The sequence below is a fragment of the Anguilla anguilla genome, chromosome 2, assembly GCF_013347855.1.
Source record: "Anguilla anguilla isolate fAngAng1 chromosome 2, fAngAng1.pri, whole genome shotgun sequence".
Taxonomy (NCBI): Eukaryota; Metazoa; Chordata; class Actinopteri; order Anguilliformes; family Anguillidae; genus Anguilla; species Anguilla anguilla.
The window spans coordinates 41,394,934-41,409,718 of record NC_049202.1 but is presented as its reverse complement, the minus strand read 5'-3'; the positions used below and the strand labels follow the sequence as shown (position 1 = coordinate 41,409,718).

At 40.0% G+C, this 14,785-nt stretch overlaps 2 protein-coding genes across 2 annotated transcripts in view; one reads left to right on the top strand and one right to left on the bottom strand.

Annotated features, from left to right (window-relative positions):
- The window catches only part of LOC118221131 (apoptosis regulator BAX-like), an 8,566-nt gene extending 7,174 nt beyond the window's left edge, over positions 1–1,392 (bottom strand). Inside the window, exon 1 of the mRNA XM_035405869.1 lies at positions 1,224–1,392. Within this exon, the coding sequence (XP_035261760.1) occupies positions 1,224–1,242 (19 nt within the window). The 5' untranslated portion in view covers positions 1,243–1,392. The remainder of the gene's footprint in view (positions 1–1,223) is intronic.
- On the top strand, positions 551–14,785 carry LOC118221128 (U1 small nuclear ribonucleoprotein 70 kDa-like). Its single transcript, XM_035405866.1, has 10 exons — positions 551–790; positions 1,545–1,698; positions 1,847–1,909; positions 1,991–2,045; positions 2,712–2,776; positions 2,915–2,977; positions 3,074–3,155; positions 11,972–12,073; positions 12,336–12,435; positions 12,565–14,785. The coding sequence occupies exons 2-10, from the start codon at positions 1,552–1,554 to the stop codon at positions 13,427–13,429; spliced, it is 1,542 nt and encodes a 513-aa protein (XP_035261757.1). The 5' UTR covers positions 551–790; positions 1,545–1,551; the 3' UTR covers positions 13,430–14,785.

Genomic DNA, 14,785 nt, shown 5'->3' with positions numbered 1-14,785 from the left:
AGGGGAAATTTAAAGTAAAATAAAAAATGGATGACAAGAAGAATGAATCAAGGAAAGTAAGAATTGTCATTTGTTTTGAATTAATCTGTTGGTTCGGGAATACAAGACCTGGAGGGGGAAATAGGAAAGAGGCCAGTGTTCTCACTAGATTAAAGGTTAGGACACACTGGTCTAAATAGCACTTTCTTCTTGATTAATAAATATCTAGATTGAAGATGTGATTATTGTGAGGGACAAGAGAGGGTAATTCACATAGTATGAAGCTGCATTAAATAACGGACAGAGAGATATTAAAAGCCAATCTGCATAAAATGGGGGCAGAACTTAATATAAATATAATTTTAAATCTACCAACAGAAAATAAATGTATTACATTTCTGTCCGAGTATTTAAATTCAACATGCTTGATAGATAGAATTTGACGACCTCCCGATTTAATACAATACTAAGGATTTCCAGTCCACTCTCCAGACCTGTGGGTGGCGGTATATATTAAAAAAAAACTAAAAAATAAAAATGAAGGAGAGCGTCGTGAAGTTCTGGAGCAAGATTTGCGATTTACGGCCCGGCGCCATTTTGTAGGACAGAGAAAACAGTTGTTCCCCAGCGGAGACAATCTGAGAAATTACGAAGTAATCAACCATCACGAAAACTTTAAATTCAAGAATTACACCATAACGACACACTGAGGACTACTCCGGGCCTACCGGCGTTGTTAATCGTGGCGTTTTAAAAATTATTATAGTAGGTTGAATCTACGCGTTTCGTAGGGGTTGAATGCAGAACTGAGGTAAGCGGAACACGAGGCCTAATTTAGCCAGCATTAGCTGACGTAATGGTTTATACAAATAACCAGCTATTTACCCTACGATAGTTCCCAAATATTATGTGTAATCTAAATTAGACTAGTGCATAATTTTCCCGCTGCTGTTACGGTTGGTTATATCTAAACTGTCTTGCTGTTTTCCAGTAACGTCACCGCATTATGTTCGCGAATCATTTTAGTAGCTGGCTAACGTACAGTTTGCGATATGTGTTGCATGCATAGACTACATTCACAGTTCAGGGTTATTGCTGTGTAATCGTAACCTTAGCTCATTTAGTCCGCAGGCATTTTGTAACCTGCCCCGAGCTTAAGTAGCTCTTTGTGCCAAACGCTGCATGGTGTGTTTTTGTAAATTATAGCATTGCAGCGTGTTTTTTTATAAATCTAAAATCGTTACCTTTCGTAGAGGCCGCCATATCAAGTCCGACAAGTCTGCTAAATAAAAACGTTATATAAGTAAATTAAATTCGCTAGGTTGCTATCAAGCTAGCTAATAAATGCATTTCTAATGCTTTTAATAGCATTATCTACTTCACGAGGCAAGTTAACTGGCTAATCGTGGATTAAATGACCACAGAGCGAGCTTCCTTGCCTGTTGGCTAACTAACACTAGGACAAACGTTACGTTGCAAATCAGCCTGTTAGTGTAGTAACGTTATATGTTTGTTAGCTAGCTAAATGGTGCTGGAAAAAGGCAACGTTATCTCTTTTTCACCAGGTGAAAGATGACTCAGTTTCTACCACCAAACCTTTTGGCACTGTTTGCTCCTCGGGACCCCATACCCTATCTGCCTCAGCTGGAGAAACTGCCCCATGAGAAACATCACAACCAACCATATTGCGGCATTGCCCCTTTTATCAGGCACTTTGAGGTATGACCGTTATGATGTGTAGGTCTAGAAGCACAATCTCCATTACCATAACTGGATGGAGAATAAAAGTGCTTTGCCTGAATAAATATTCTGTAATATACCTTGCTTGACCTTACATAAAATTTACTGGGCATTTTTGTTTGTACAGGATCCCAGAGATGCTCCTCCACCCACAAGAGCGGAGACCAGGGATGAGAGACTGGAACGAAAGGTAAGCATATGGGCTTGATGGTTTTTATCTGTAGTGGTTACAGGTGGAGGAGGGTGGTGCTAACATATGTATATGTTACAGAGACGAGAGAAGATTGAAAGGAGACAAGCAGTAGTGGAGACTGAACTCAAGTTGTGTAAGTCTAACATTCACTGTACTTAAGATTTATATGTAGCATACTGCCGTTGACATGCCTGACATGGGAAATGTGATTACATGATAATTCTCTTGAATGTATTGAGACCTTATCAGAAAGCTGGGAGTGAGAGGTGGCACGGAAGTTATTACTAAAAGTACAAGGGGACCAATTGGAATGAAGTATCCAGAAAGCATGTACCATGAACTCATTGACTAGAAGGCACAGAAGTTTAAGGAACATTTTTTAATTTTTTTATTGGTTTTATGGAAATACAGGACATTATTGGTAAGCTGGGGAAGGGTGGTGTTTGAATATCACCATGGACTGCTGTTCAGCTAAGATTTCAGTTTGTGTTTGCATATATAAGTGTAGTAACAATTAAACCACAATCCCATCTGGACTAATGACCTTCTTGGCAGTATTGCAAGTGATCAAACAATTTAAAAACTAGATTGTATTTATTTTTAAATTTATAAATTCCATTCAGTCACATCTCTGAAATTACTGGTGTGGAAATTCCTGGTGTGCTTTAGCACAGTGAGTTAGAAGAATGGATGCTGCTTTCCAATCCACTGTTGCCCATGTGTCTCTTGGAGGTTAGTATTGCTGTAATGTTTATTGCGTGTCTAGTGCAGTTCATTAGTATTCAATTCATCCCTGCAGGGGATCCCCACAATGACCCTAATGCTCAGGGAGATGCCTTCAAGACTCTGTTTGTGGCACGTGTGGTAAGTCAGCTGATTTGTTCTCTGAAGTCTAGATTATACATTTTGAGTCCAGCACCAGAATTTTAACTTCTCTTGGAATTAACAGGTGCACTTACTGAAAAGGTCTTATTTGCTTTTTAATTTTCCCCTGTAATACAGAACTATGATACGACTGAGTCCAAGCTTCGGCGTGAGTTTGAGGTGTACGGGCCAATCAAAAGGGTAAGATTTGCTTGTATCTTCTTGGCAGAATTTGACATGCACTGTCAGCACATTTGCAAGTTTGAGTTGTTCTAACTTTTTTGTTTCTTCCACCAGATCTACATTGTTTACAATAAGAGGACAGGCAAACCCAGGGGCTATGCGTTCATAGAGTACGAGCACGAGAGGGACATGCATTGTGAGTACCTGTGCAAACTTTCCTTATCTACTGTTTACATGCATCTTTAAATATTTAATCTGATTATCAAGGCATGCGCGTACGTGTAGCATTACTGCTGTTACTACGCCATGCTTAGGTAAGGGCTTTCAGATATCTGGAATCTACACACTAAACTTTTATAGAAGGTGAAAAACCTGAGGGCTTCTCAAATAAGTTGAGTACAAGTACACCTTGCAGAGCCTAAATATGTTTCCAGATCTATTTATGGTACACAAGCAAACCAATCACATTTGGCTATGCACAGAATGTGGACATTCTCTTTTTCAGAGTACATTCTAATATAAGTTTGTTTTTGCTGAGGAACAAGTACCTCTGTGTAGACCACATAAATGGCAACGGTATGCCAGCTTTCAAAAACAGTTTTTAATGTCTTGGTAAAAATGTTTTCAAAATTAGGATCTAAACTATGATACGGGTGGCCAAATTACATGTATACTCGTTTGAGTGCTGATATTTAATTGGGACAAACACAGGTAAGCATTTAAGTCGCCGTAAAACATTGAAGTAGATAAGATGCACTTGGAAATATGACTCAATACCTAAACTTGGCACAAATCTTCTGAAATATTTGAGCAAGTTTAACTTTTTACGTATTTCCTAGTGGAAAAAATCCAAATATCCAGTATTTTCTTAGGTGGAGGATAATTAGATCATAGACTTTAAAAGCCAAGCCTATCAAGATGTTCAGGGTAGTTCATCACACAACAGTTCTTGTTTATATGTTTGGTCAGTGATTACATATGGAGTGCTATAAACTGTCAGTTGGTGCTCCCCTGTTTTAAAAATCCTTGTGCCGTCACTGCTTTAGGAGTACTTGTAAGATGTGAACTGTGACAACAAGGACTTGCGTGGCTGAGCATAGAGTGGTCAGTCTTTAGTAGCTGCACCATAGAGAGGACATTCTGATCACACTCACTCGTAGGTCGCATATTCATATTTTTATACATTGGGCTATTCAGCATGCACAGACAGTAGAGGGTGGGGGGGCGCTAAATGTTAGCCTGTTCTGTAGGTGCCCTTTTAGTGTTCTTTATTGTAGCATGGGTGAATGTGCTCAGTGATTGTTTGTTGAGCATTACTCAGCGTGTGAGTGAAGATGAACGGAGCACCGGTTGCCCTTGGTTGTTTGTGAGAGTGTAGATGTTGCCATCGTACGTGTGTAAATGTTACATCAGGTTTGAATGGCGTGACACGTTTCCAGTGCCATGCAGGCCTGAATGATTTGTTGGGTCATCTGTGCAATTTGTCCATGCCAAGGGGTCATGGTGCAAGACTGCAGGTGATGTTATGTAAATGGGAATCCCAGGTAAGATGGCTTGTATAAAGGCAAAAACGCTGTTGGAGGCAAGAATCTGGTCAATTGAATTGGGTTGCCTGTCACAGCAATAAAGATGGTTAAGACAGCAAGGTCATGAATGGAATCTGGGTTATAACGGCAATTTTAAGGGAAAGGGCGTTTGTGGGGAATAATCGCGCCAAGATGAAGCAGATCACCTCGAAATGTAGACTTCAAGACCTGGTACATCACAAGGCTGGTGAATGTGACTAAATACCTGTGTGAACAATGTTAGCTTTAGTCAGCTGAATTATGTGAATGTCAGGCTATGCAGTGTATTAACTGTGTGTTGTTCTCGTTGCCACTGCAGCCGCCTATTTCTGATGGCTATTGGCCAGAGCTGGCTTGCAGATGATGGTTTTGGTACACCCTGTACACCCTACTACCACAGCTCAGTGTATGGTTGGTATAATGGGTTTGTATATGATGGGTAAGATTTATATTTCCACCCCACCCCCACACAGAGAAAAGAGCAGGATGTAGACAATCAGGAGGTGCCATAAGTTTGCCTATTGTATTAAAACAATTTGAGGCAATCACTATGCTGCAGACATTGAGTGTCACGGTTGCCCCATATCAGCCATGCATTCATGAGTCTATTTAAATTTTCCCAAATTAAGTCTGCCAGTGTAGTGCACTTACATGTGGGCCTGATCCTGTTTGTAAGGTTCAGTTTTGCTTCGGTGTGCAGTTATTTGCAGTGGTTTTAATAGAATAGGCCAACTAAGCATTAAGCGCACCATATGTTTACACTGAAGTACACCTCTATACAGACAGGAAGACCTGTTTACACAGTTGTAGGGAAAGATTAGGCAACATTCTTTAGACAGTTTTTTGCAAGCTGCGTGTAATTTAGAAGAGCAGGCAGGTGCATCAAGGTCGCTAACAATTAGCTAATTTTCCCAAGTAAATGTTTCCAGGTGAACTCTGCCTGATTCCCCTTATGGGTGAAAGAAAAGGACACTTGGTCCACTTGGCTGTCCTTCTGATCCATTGTTTTGAGAGCCAGTCAAATGAAGCTTTTAGGGTTTTGCATAAGACGTCATAGTGCCAACTTTAACTTTGGATGATTAAAACTTCTGACAGTATCTTTTTGTAATGGCAAAACCATTGCTAATGGATTGCTGTGATGTGATTACTGTCTTTTTGAAGATCCTTGCCATGAAAATGAGTTTTTAAAGTCACCGGTTTATGGTAAAACCGACGACTTCCATATGATTACTGTAACTTCAGCGTGCAACTAAACCTTTCCTTCCTAGTGTGTTATACAACTGATTATATATGACAGGCTACAATGTTTATTCACCATTAGCTTTTCAGTGTTCACTTCCTGATAAAAGTTGGGTAAATGGCTAGATTATAAAGATAAAAACTATTTTGCAAGCCATTTGCTTTGTTATCGCTTTATAGCGATTTTTAACAGTTTTGATAGTTTGGATTTGGCCTAATGTTGATCTACATTTACTCACATTCCAGTCAGTACTGTTGATGGCCCAATACTATGTTGCTCTCGACTGCATACATTGCATGAACAAAATTTTAAAATGACTGAATATGTGCTGTAATGGGTGCCAGAAGCCATTGTAGTATTGTGGTTTGTACCTTTATGACGTCGGTGCAGAACCCTAATAGCTGCATTCAGGACTTCTCCACCACCATTTGACTGGCAGTCTCAGATCAGAATGCCATGTTTTTATTTTCCCACGAGGCCTATAAAATTGTATGACATGGATTTCCCATGGCATTTCAAAGCAAGATTTGATAACAAAAATATTAGTTTTATATATATATATAATATATTAAGTAGTTCTATACATAGGCTCTATTAAGCCGAAAGTAAGTTGACACCGTACATGAAAATTGGGTTGAGTGTGAAATTTATTCTCACTTAACAATAAGGGTCAGGTAGCTTATTTTTGATTTTGTCACCATACGCTTTCATTTTTAGTCCTAAAAAATTTCAGCAATTTATTGAAATAAAAAAAAATATTTATGATTTGAAACAGTGTCAGAGTCGAATCAATTTACAGTTTGACAACACCTGAAATCCAACACTTATCAAACCCACTCACTTTTAAAATGACACATGAATTACTCAAGTACATCAAAGTATACAGTAAAGTCCCGATACACTGTTTTGATTCAGAAATTGTTTTTTTTAATGCTTTTATCAAACTGTAGTTGGGTTTTTTTTTTTTTAACTTTGCAAAATGTTTTTTTCCATTAAAACTTCCGTCCCTTTTTGAAGTCAGGTTTAGTTTTGAACACTCAGAGCTGTTTGCACTGTGAACCTTGTCAGCACTTGGTGTTATTTCCTGTCCAAGGAGATTCTAACAGTGACTTGCTCTGTTGTTAAACCTATGAGTTTTCACATACTGGCCTGAAACACTTTTTGCTTGTGAATGAGTAGCAGTTAGAATACTACTATGATCCGTAGTGATTAGAATTGCTGCTAAGCAAGATTCTGTTTGTAACTGGGTCACAAGTTTTAAGTTTCATTGCCAAAAGTTATTGTTTGATGGTTACCAGGACAGTGTGCTATATCAAAGTATGTTGTCTGTCAAGGTAGCCTGTTTAATTGAAAACTGTTGTAATGGGACTTTACTGTATGCACCTACTGAAACACTGAACTCCAACACTAGTTACTCAACTTGTACATTGTCACATTAAATGGGGAAGGGGGGAGGGGTTGGACTTTTAGAACTTTCAAGGTAGGGGGTTTGTGGTAAGGCAATCCCCGATATTGTGCAATATTGGATGGGAGCTTTTATTAGTGAAAGTTAGTTTCACTGACCTGGTCGCCAGGGTCCTTGTAAGGTTAAAGTAGATATTGATTTATGTACAATAAAGAAATAAAATAGTTATTTCTAAGGAGATGCTAATGTATATAGATCAGTTGATTTAGTCTTAATCAAAGTACTGCTTAGAGTATTGATGATATATTGTAGTAATAAATAGGGATTGTGGTAAGGCAATCCCATTAATGGTTATTCGGTCATAGTTATGGTAATGGGGTTGTGGTAAGGCATCCCCAAGTACAGTGTGACCAAATTCTGAAAAAAAAATAAATCCCCTTCCTTGATGGATTGGCCATTGCTGTTGGAGTGAAGCTCCTGATTTCACCCGGAGTCCCAGCGCTAACAAGGGATCCTACAGCTGCTTATCAGTGCCTGTCGTCATGGTTTTCCTACCTCGGTGGTTTGTCTATGGGACTGTGGTAAGGCGGCCCACGTTGATTGGAACAGCCCATTGAAATGGCGGATTACTCTGTTGAAGTGACAATGTGCAGTGGTGCTCTTTCTCCAGATTTTGGTAAGGGTATTGGACATTGGGACGTATTGATTTCAAGTGTATTTAAAAAAAAATAAAAAAAAATAGACTGTTAGGTTAAGTCACAATGGAAATTCAGCAAGGTTTGAATTATGGACATGCATGTGCTATGCTGATATTTGGATTAGTGAAGTTGTAGAGGTTTTAAGAAGGATTGTGCAAGACAACCCTCTGAAACAATCGTGATCCATGAAAATACTGTTATTTCTAATTTAACAACTCTTTAAACAATTTGCATGTGGAATTGGCAATAAAAGTAGCAAAGTGGAAGGATGTGCTGTGAATGTGTACCTGCAGTACTAATCTGTTTTGCAGATTTTGTCTTGTCAATCTTGTGCAATTGAGGGGTGTTGGTAAGACAGCCCTGTTTGTGGTGGTTTGTATAGTTGTAGCCGGATGATCTTGAATTTTGGGTGTCTGCTCACCTTGGTACATTCTTTGAGGACAGCCTTTTTTGTTCTTATCCTGGATACGCATGTCATGCGCATCCCATCGATCACCATTTCCTCGGTCATCACCATGGGGAGAGGAGACTTAAGAGAAGATGTTACAGAGGTGTAAGTAGTGGTGTAAAATGGATGGTAGGTTACACAGTGTTATGTAAGTATGGACATTGTCAGCAATGAAGAAAAAAAAAGCAGCAACCTTTATATATTCATATGTTTTTGCACCTTTAGAGGGTTTGAGGGATATTCATTGGATAACTATCTAAATCTACACACACTTATCTAACAAACAAACAAGGACATAGAACCTGGTTTATGTGGTTAATATGGACTGTTGGGCAAATGTGCTGCATAGGTGTTTATTCTGTGGCTTTGAGATGTTTATATCCTCCCACAATCTTCACTGGGAAGAAGGCAGTGTATGTAGTCACAGGAGTGGAGGCATTGAGGGATATGGCAACTGAACATTCACTTTGGTAAGTGAGGTGATTGTGGAAATAGATCTGGTACAGTGACATGGAACTTCCACCGAACTTGAGTGCTGTGAAGTTTGCTTCCTACCAAAACGGGTTCCGGACAATTGGCGGCGGTGAGGCTTGGTAAGCGCTGGTTAGCCTATGTGCCTTAAAATTCTTTTTATTTTTTTTATTTTTTAATTTAAATAGTAGTTTATAAGTTGAATTTGTGAAGTATGGTGTTTATGGTGAATCAAAAGAAAATATACAAATGCACTTGACAAACCTGAAGCGTAACATAATCACGTATTACTGTGTGACTGTGGTAAGGGGGACGACGCATAATTCCGAGAATCTGACATGGAATATAACAAGTCATCAGTTCATTAATCAACATGTCGAATTTTGAAGTTCTTGAAAAATATTTTGCATCAATGGACCCCGCTTGTGCTTTTATACATAGCCATTCATTGTTTTACAATGATCGAATGTGTGCAGGGCATGAAATTAGTCGTATGAATGACTGGATTAGGTAATGGTGACAGAATGCAGCCGAATTTTATTTTTGACAGTAGAAATTGCATTCTGTCTTGGCTAACTAAATCTCATGGTTTGTGTATTGCACTGTGGGTAAAGCATAATTTACAGTTCTTTGGCAGGTGCTTTTTTTGCCAAAGTGGCTTACAAGTGCATTTACAAGTGCAAATGCAAGTACAGCTTGAGAGGATTGTTAGATTATTTCAGAAATGCTTTGGTGTAATGCTTTGGAAAACCACGGGGAGGTTCATTTCCATGGTTGCTGAAAAGTAAGTCACTAAAAGTAAACATAAAATAAAAATTAGTGGTTTTAAAATGCATCTTTAAATCACTAAATGGGACCCGAAATATTCTCACACAAAATTAAATACTGAACGATAATGTAAGTTCCTAAACTGAATTCCACGTTTCTGCCTGTGTGATTTAGTATAAAGTGTACTGCATATGTATGGTCACCTCCAGAATTATTGGTAGCCGTGATGAAGAGGAGTTCATAAGCTGTATAATGTAATGGTAGATTAGCTATATTTTATGTTCACTAAAATGGGGGAAACTATTCCTGCATTCTAATTTACTCAGTTTTTTTGGTGATATATTTTGTGGCCAGTTAATTGTTCCTTGTTCGATTTAGAAGAAAACCAGGTTTTCGGCAAAAATATCCATAATAGTTTGATGCAATTGAGCTTAACATGAGCCCTAGGACGAGTAGATCCAAAGCAGACCAATAACATGCAAGATCCACTCCCACATTTTATTTATTTTTTTGGCTCATCTTTATCAAGGATGCAATGATTTGGTGTTACAAAATGGCATTCAGTTCCAGATAATGGGAGTTAGTGAGAACCGATCCTTCAGGAGGGTGATATTGGGAATGTGTTCATAACTTCTGAACACCAATCAAACGTCTAGCAAAAGTAAAGGATTCATTTGGATTCATTTTCTGAGTTACACAACTATCAAGGAATGCTACACAAATCAATCTTGGAACTTGATTGCAACATCAAGAAATCCTGAAGCCAATGTATCAGTAACATATACCTCCACATTAAATCAGGTAAAATTATTTCTCCTTTGTGGAAATATGGTCACGTCAGTTGAAAATTTGAAACATTCAAAATTATTAAATCCCAGGTGTGTATTAGGAGGGGGGAAAACAAATTTTGGAAGTATTGATGAAAACACTCCTGCTTATTCTTGGAATATTGTAGATCTACATTCAATTTTCTCCCCATTACTAGTGGAAATGTTTAAGTCCTACTTATTTTCTAGACTCTGATGTGTTCACTCACGTTTGTCTTACCCTCTTTAGCAGTGGGGAGGTGGTAGCAATATGCATCTTGCTTCAAACCATATGCTGAAACACTTAATTTCCCTTTCTGAGAAATAATAATTTGCTGTCATAAGGCCCAGCAAGGTTTGCAAAACTACAAGCACTGTTTCTGGGCATATAGTCATCTGGAGCTTAGCTAAGGTATTTATAAATCATAAATCAATTAAGTAAAGACTAGCTGCAAGCATTTTGCAACCAGTATGAAAACTTAAAATAAAGTTCTTAAAATACTACAATTTTATGAACCTGTGTTCATGTTATATAGAAATTGGAGCAAACAAAGTTTTTAGGCTGTATAATGTTTGGAAGCATGGGTGTAGGAGTCAATAATCAATATAGATAAGATAACTTGCACAGTAAATGAGTCAATCTGAAATCCTAAGCCACTTCCACAGTGCAGCTCACTATGGCTATTTTATATATGAAAGAAGGGACTTCATTTGGCAGCATACAGATAATCTCTGAAAGAGTTGAGGACAGAAGTATTTGCATTACTCGGTGCCCATTTGGTATGTATCAGTTCTGGGCCAGCTGGACTGCTTCAGGAAAATGTCAGCATGGATACAATGAGTTTAAGGTAAGAACCTAAAAGAAACTTGATACTACTTCCCTTCAGGTCATTGCTGGGCTTGCCAGCTACTTTCAGTTCTTTTTTTAGACTTCACTAAAGGCTAAAATAATGGATTGATCTCTAAATAAAACTAGTCAGATTTAAGATGGTTAGCATATGGCCTATAAATTCAGAACAGTATCTTACCGGGTGCTTACACTCCATTGGGTAGAGGTAATTCGATTACCTTTTGGTCTGTGTTCCACTTGTAACTTGCAGGCATACAAATGCACACAGGAGTCTATGCCACATTTTTGGGATTTAAACTTGAGATGATGCAGTGGGAATGGAAGTTTAGAATTATGTAAGATTTTGAATTGTCGAGGTATTAACTGCTTGCCTAAACTAGTGCTGTTGGTTCTGTTAGTCTTTCTGCTGTGTTGTGGCTGTATATAAATGTAGTTGTTCATGTTAGTCTTCAGAATTTAATTTGATAATATATATCAAATTAAAAATATGTGGGATTCACCTGTGTAATGCTGAAATTGTACAGGTAAAAGTTATACTCTTGTCTATGATGGAAACCAGATGTTGCATCTCAAGCCGTTCAGTTGCTTTTTTGCCTGTGTGTTGAGGCTAACTTTAGTAAATTCTAATGTGGCTAATTTTGACGTTCCTCTTTTCTTACTTCATCCTCACCAAATCTTTTCTTTTTCAACCTTTCTCTTCGCCAACTACTCTGCCTTTTACGTCGCTCTCCTTCCCCCATTCGCTACCTTCCTATCTCCAGCGGCCTACAAGCATGCTGACGGAAAGAAGATTGATGGGAGGCGGGTTTTGGTTGATGTTGAGAGGGGGCGCACAGTCAAGGGTTGGCAGCCCCGCAGGCTGGGTAAGAAACAAGATTAATCTAGAAACTTAATAAACTGTAGGGCTCCTGTCGTATGAGAACACAAGCAGCTCAAGGTGTTTTAAAATGTAACAGAAAGAATGCATTCAAATCTAATATGCAACCCGTGGATAAAAAGCAGAAGAGGCTTTATGCTGTTTTGTGGCTGTATATGAATGTCATTGTTCATATACTCTTCAGATATTAATGATATATGCAGGATTCACCAAATTAAGTGTAATGCTGAAATGGTTACCTGTGCCAGGTGGGGGTTTGGGTGGTACACGGAGAGGAGGTGCTGATGTCAACATCAAGCATTCTGGTCGAGACGACACATCTCGGTACGATGAGAGACCTATCGGCGGGTAAGTACAAGTGTTCTTCCTATGTCGTTTTACTGTCTTACTCAGTTTATTCTCCAGTGAGCGGTTTCCTGTACTGTGGTGTGTGTTAATGTAGACGAGCGAGAAGTGATGCCCTTGTTTGGCTTCCAGGGATCGGGACCGAGACAGGGGAGGCGACCGTCGAGCAGAACGGAGCCGAGAGAGCGACCGAGAGAAGGACCGAGGGGAGCGGAGGAGGTCCAGGTCTAGAGAGAGACGCAGGCGCAGCACGCGCTCGCGGGAGAGGGAGAGAGGCGACCGCGCAGCCGTGGTGCCGGGCCCCGGAGTGGGGGGCATCGGGGACGAAAGCGGAGGAGGCAGCAGGCGGCGGGACAGGGAGAGAGAGAGGGGGGTAGCGGGTGGGGACAGCAGGAGCAGAGAGAGAAGCAGAGACAGGGAAAGGAAAAGGAGGAGTAGGAGCAGGGACAGGAAGCGGGACAGGGAGCGAGGGAAGGGAGGAGGAGAGGAAGGGGGAGACGGCGGTATGGGGTTAGGCGACGTCATGGGAGATGGAGGAGAGAGGATGCTGGAGGATCCCAACTCTGCCGACCTGGGCAACCCTGGGCGCGATGAGGGAAACATGGAAGGGGACGACAGGGGGAGGGAGCGCGGGGAGAGGGACAGGGAGAGAGACAGAGATAGGGACAGGAGGCGCAGCCACAGGGACAAAGACAGGGATCGGGACAGAGAGAGGAGGCGGGGGGACCGAGACAGGGACAGGGACAGAGAGCACAAGCGAGACAGGGGCGACCGAGAGAGAGGCGGAGAAAGGAGGGATGATCGACAGCCGGCCCCGCCCTCCTCTCTGCTCCCGCCCTCTCTGGTCCAGGATGGAGGTAGTAACAGTGAGGACATGCCAATGCCAGAGGAGGGCAGTCAGGATGGAATGATGGACCAGGAGTCAGTGCAGTCTGGAGAAGGTTACATCTCGAATGAGAACGGCTACAAGATGGAGCCACAGGTTGAAGAGTACTAAGGGTATCTGTGTCCATACTGTACAGTACAAGTGCTTACTCAAAACAGTGCTTACTCTTCACTTAAATAGCGCAACTCGAGATGTCTTCTTATTCAGATTCTTTATTGCGTATTTGCCTTGATTTCTGACCCACCGTTGGATGGACACCCGGATATAACTGAAAAATGCCATTATGTCCCAGTCCCTTGCTTAAAAAGTATTGTTATTCTTTCAATTGTGAGTTAGTGTCATAAGATTAATCACGTATAGCCAGATTGGTTCAGATTGAGAACAGTCCAGTCATTTACAGCTCTAGGGTGCTATTTGGTTGACTCCTATGGCCAATGAGGAAACAAGAATGGCTCCTCAACCCAAATCCAGTCCTCATCCTGTTTTCCAGCGTAGGTTCCGTCTAGTTGTTCTGACAAAAGTTTCAAACTTTTTTTTAAAGATTTGTCACGTGAGTAGGTCGTCTGGAGAAAGCATGACATGGTGAAGGTGTGTAGTGTTATTGCTCTTTGATATATCGAACACATTTTGCCAATGTTCAGAATTCAAACTTGATTGATACATCTAGATTAGGACCTGGTATGTATGATTTATTTTTAAGGTATTGCATAAAGTATACCCTGAAAAGGCTGTTTACATTACATTTATTTACCGTCAAATGCGCTTTGTATGTGTATGTGGATCTGTTCTTGTGTAATTTTCTGCTAACATCCTGGTGTGGAGCTAGTTGTCACTGAAGCAATGATAACTTGAGAGCCGCGGTGTTAATTTAGGTGGATTTTCAACCTAAGAACACACACGAGGGCACTACATATGTCCACATAATATATAATCTTTATTTTGGCTTCACGTCATTGCATTGAAGATAACAGTCCTTTTGAGTTTAATGTCTGTATGTGATTGATATGCGACCAAAATGAACAGAATTGAGTTGAACAGAATTTTGGTTCTTCACCCTCGACTCCCATTTCTGTTAGTTTGGATTCTGTAGTATTGATAAATTGATTGTATACCATTATAGATGAAGTATCATACTCCAAGAGGTGGATGGGATACTATAAAATGTAAGTAGCCTATGTATGTAGATATTACTATTATTTCATTGTGTTAGTGCAAAACTGAGAACAGGGTTGAGAGCCGAACTGTCGGCTCATGTCTGTTTAAGGATGGCTGGGTTTGTTCATTTTTGTGAAGGGGCAATTTTGGTTCTAAGATTTCCAACTTGGTAATTGTTTTTTCCGCTCTCCCCAGTTTATAATGTGGACGTGATGAGAGCATGCGTTATCTGCAAGTCGCGATATTTGGTTATACTGTATGTCGCGTCCACTATCTTTATAGCCTAATAAATGAGTTTTTTTTTTAATCATA

Coding starts and splice junctions, on each gene's coding strand:
- LOC118221128 (XM_035405866.1), top strand. CDS start 1,552: ATGACTCAGTTTCTACCACCAAACCTTTTGGCACTGTTTGCTCCTCGG. Junction 1,910..1,990: donor ATGAGAGACTGGAACGAAAG/GTAAGCATATGG, acceptor TATATGTTACAG/AGACGAGAGAAGATTGAAAG. Junction 12,074..12,335: donor TTGGCAGCCCCGCAGGCTGG/GTAAGAAACAAG, acceptor TACCTGTGCCAG/GTGGGGGTTTGGGTGGTACA.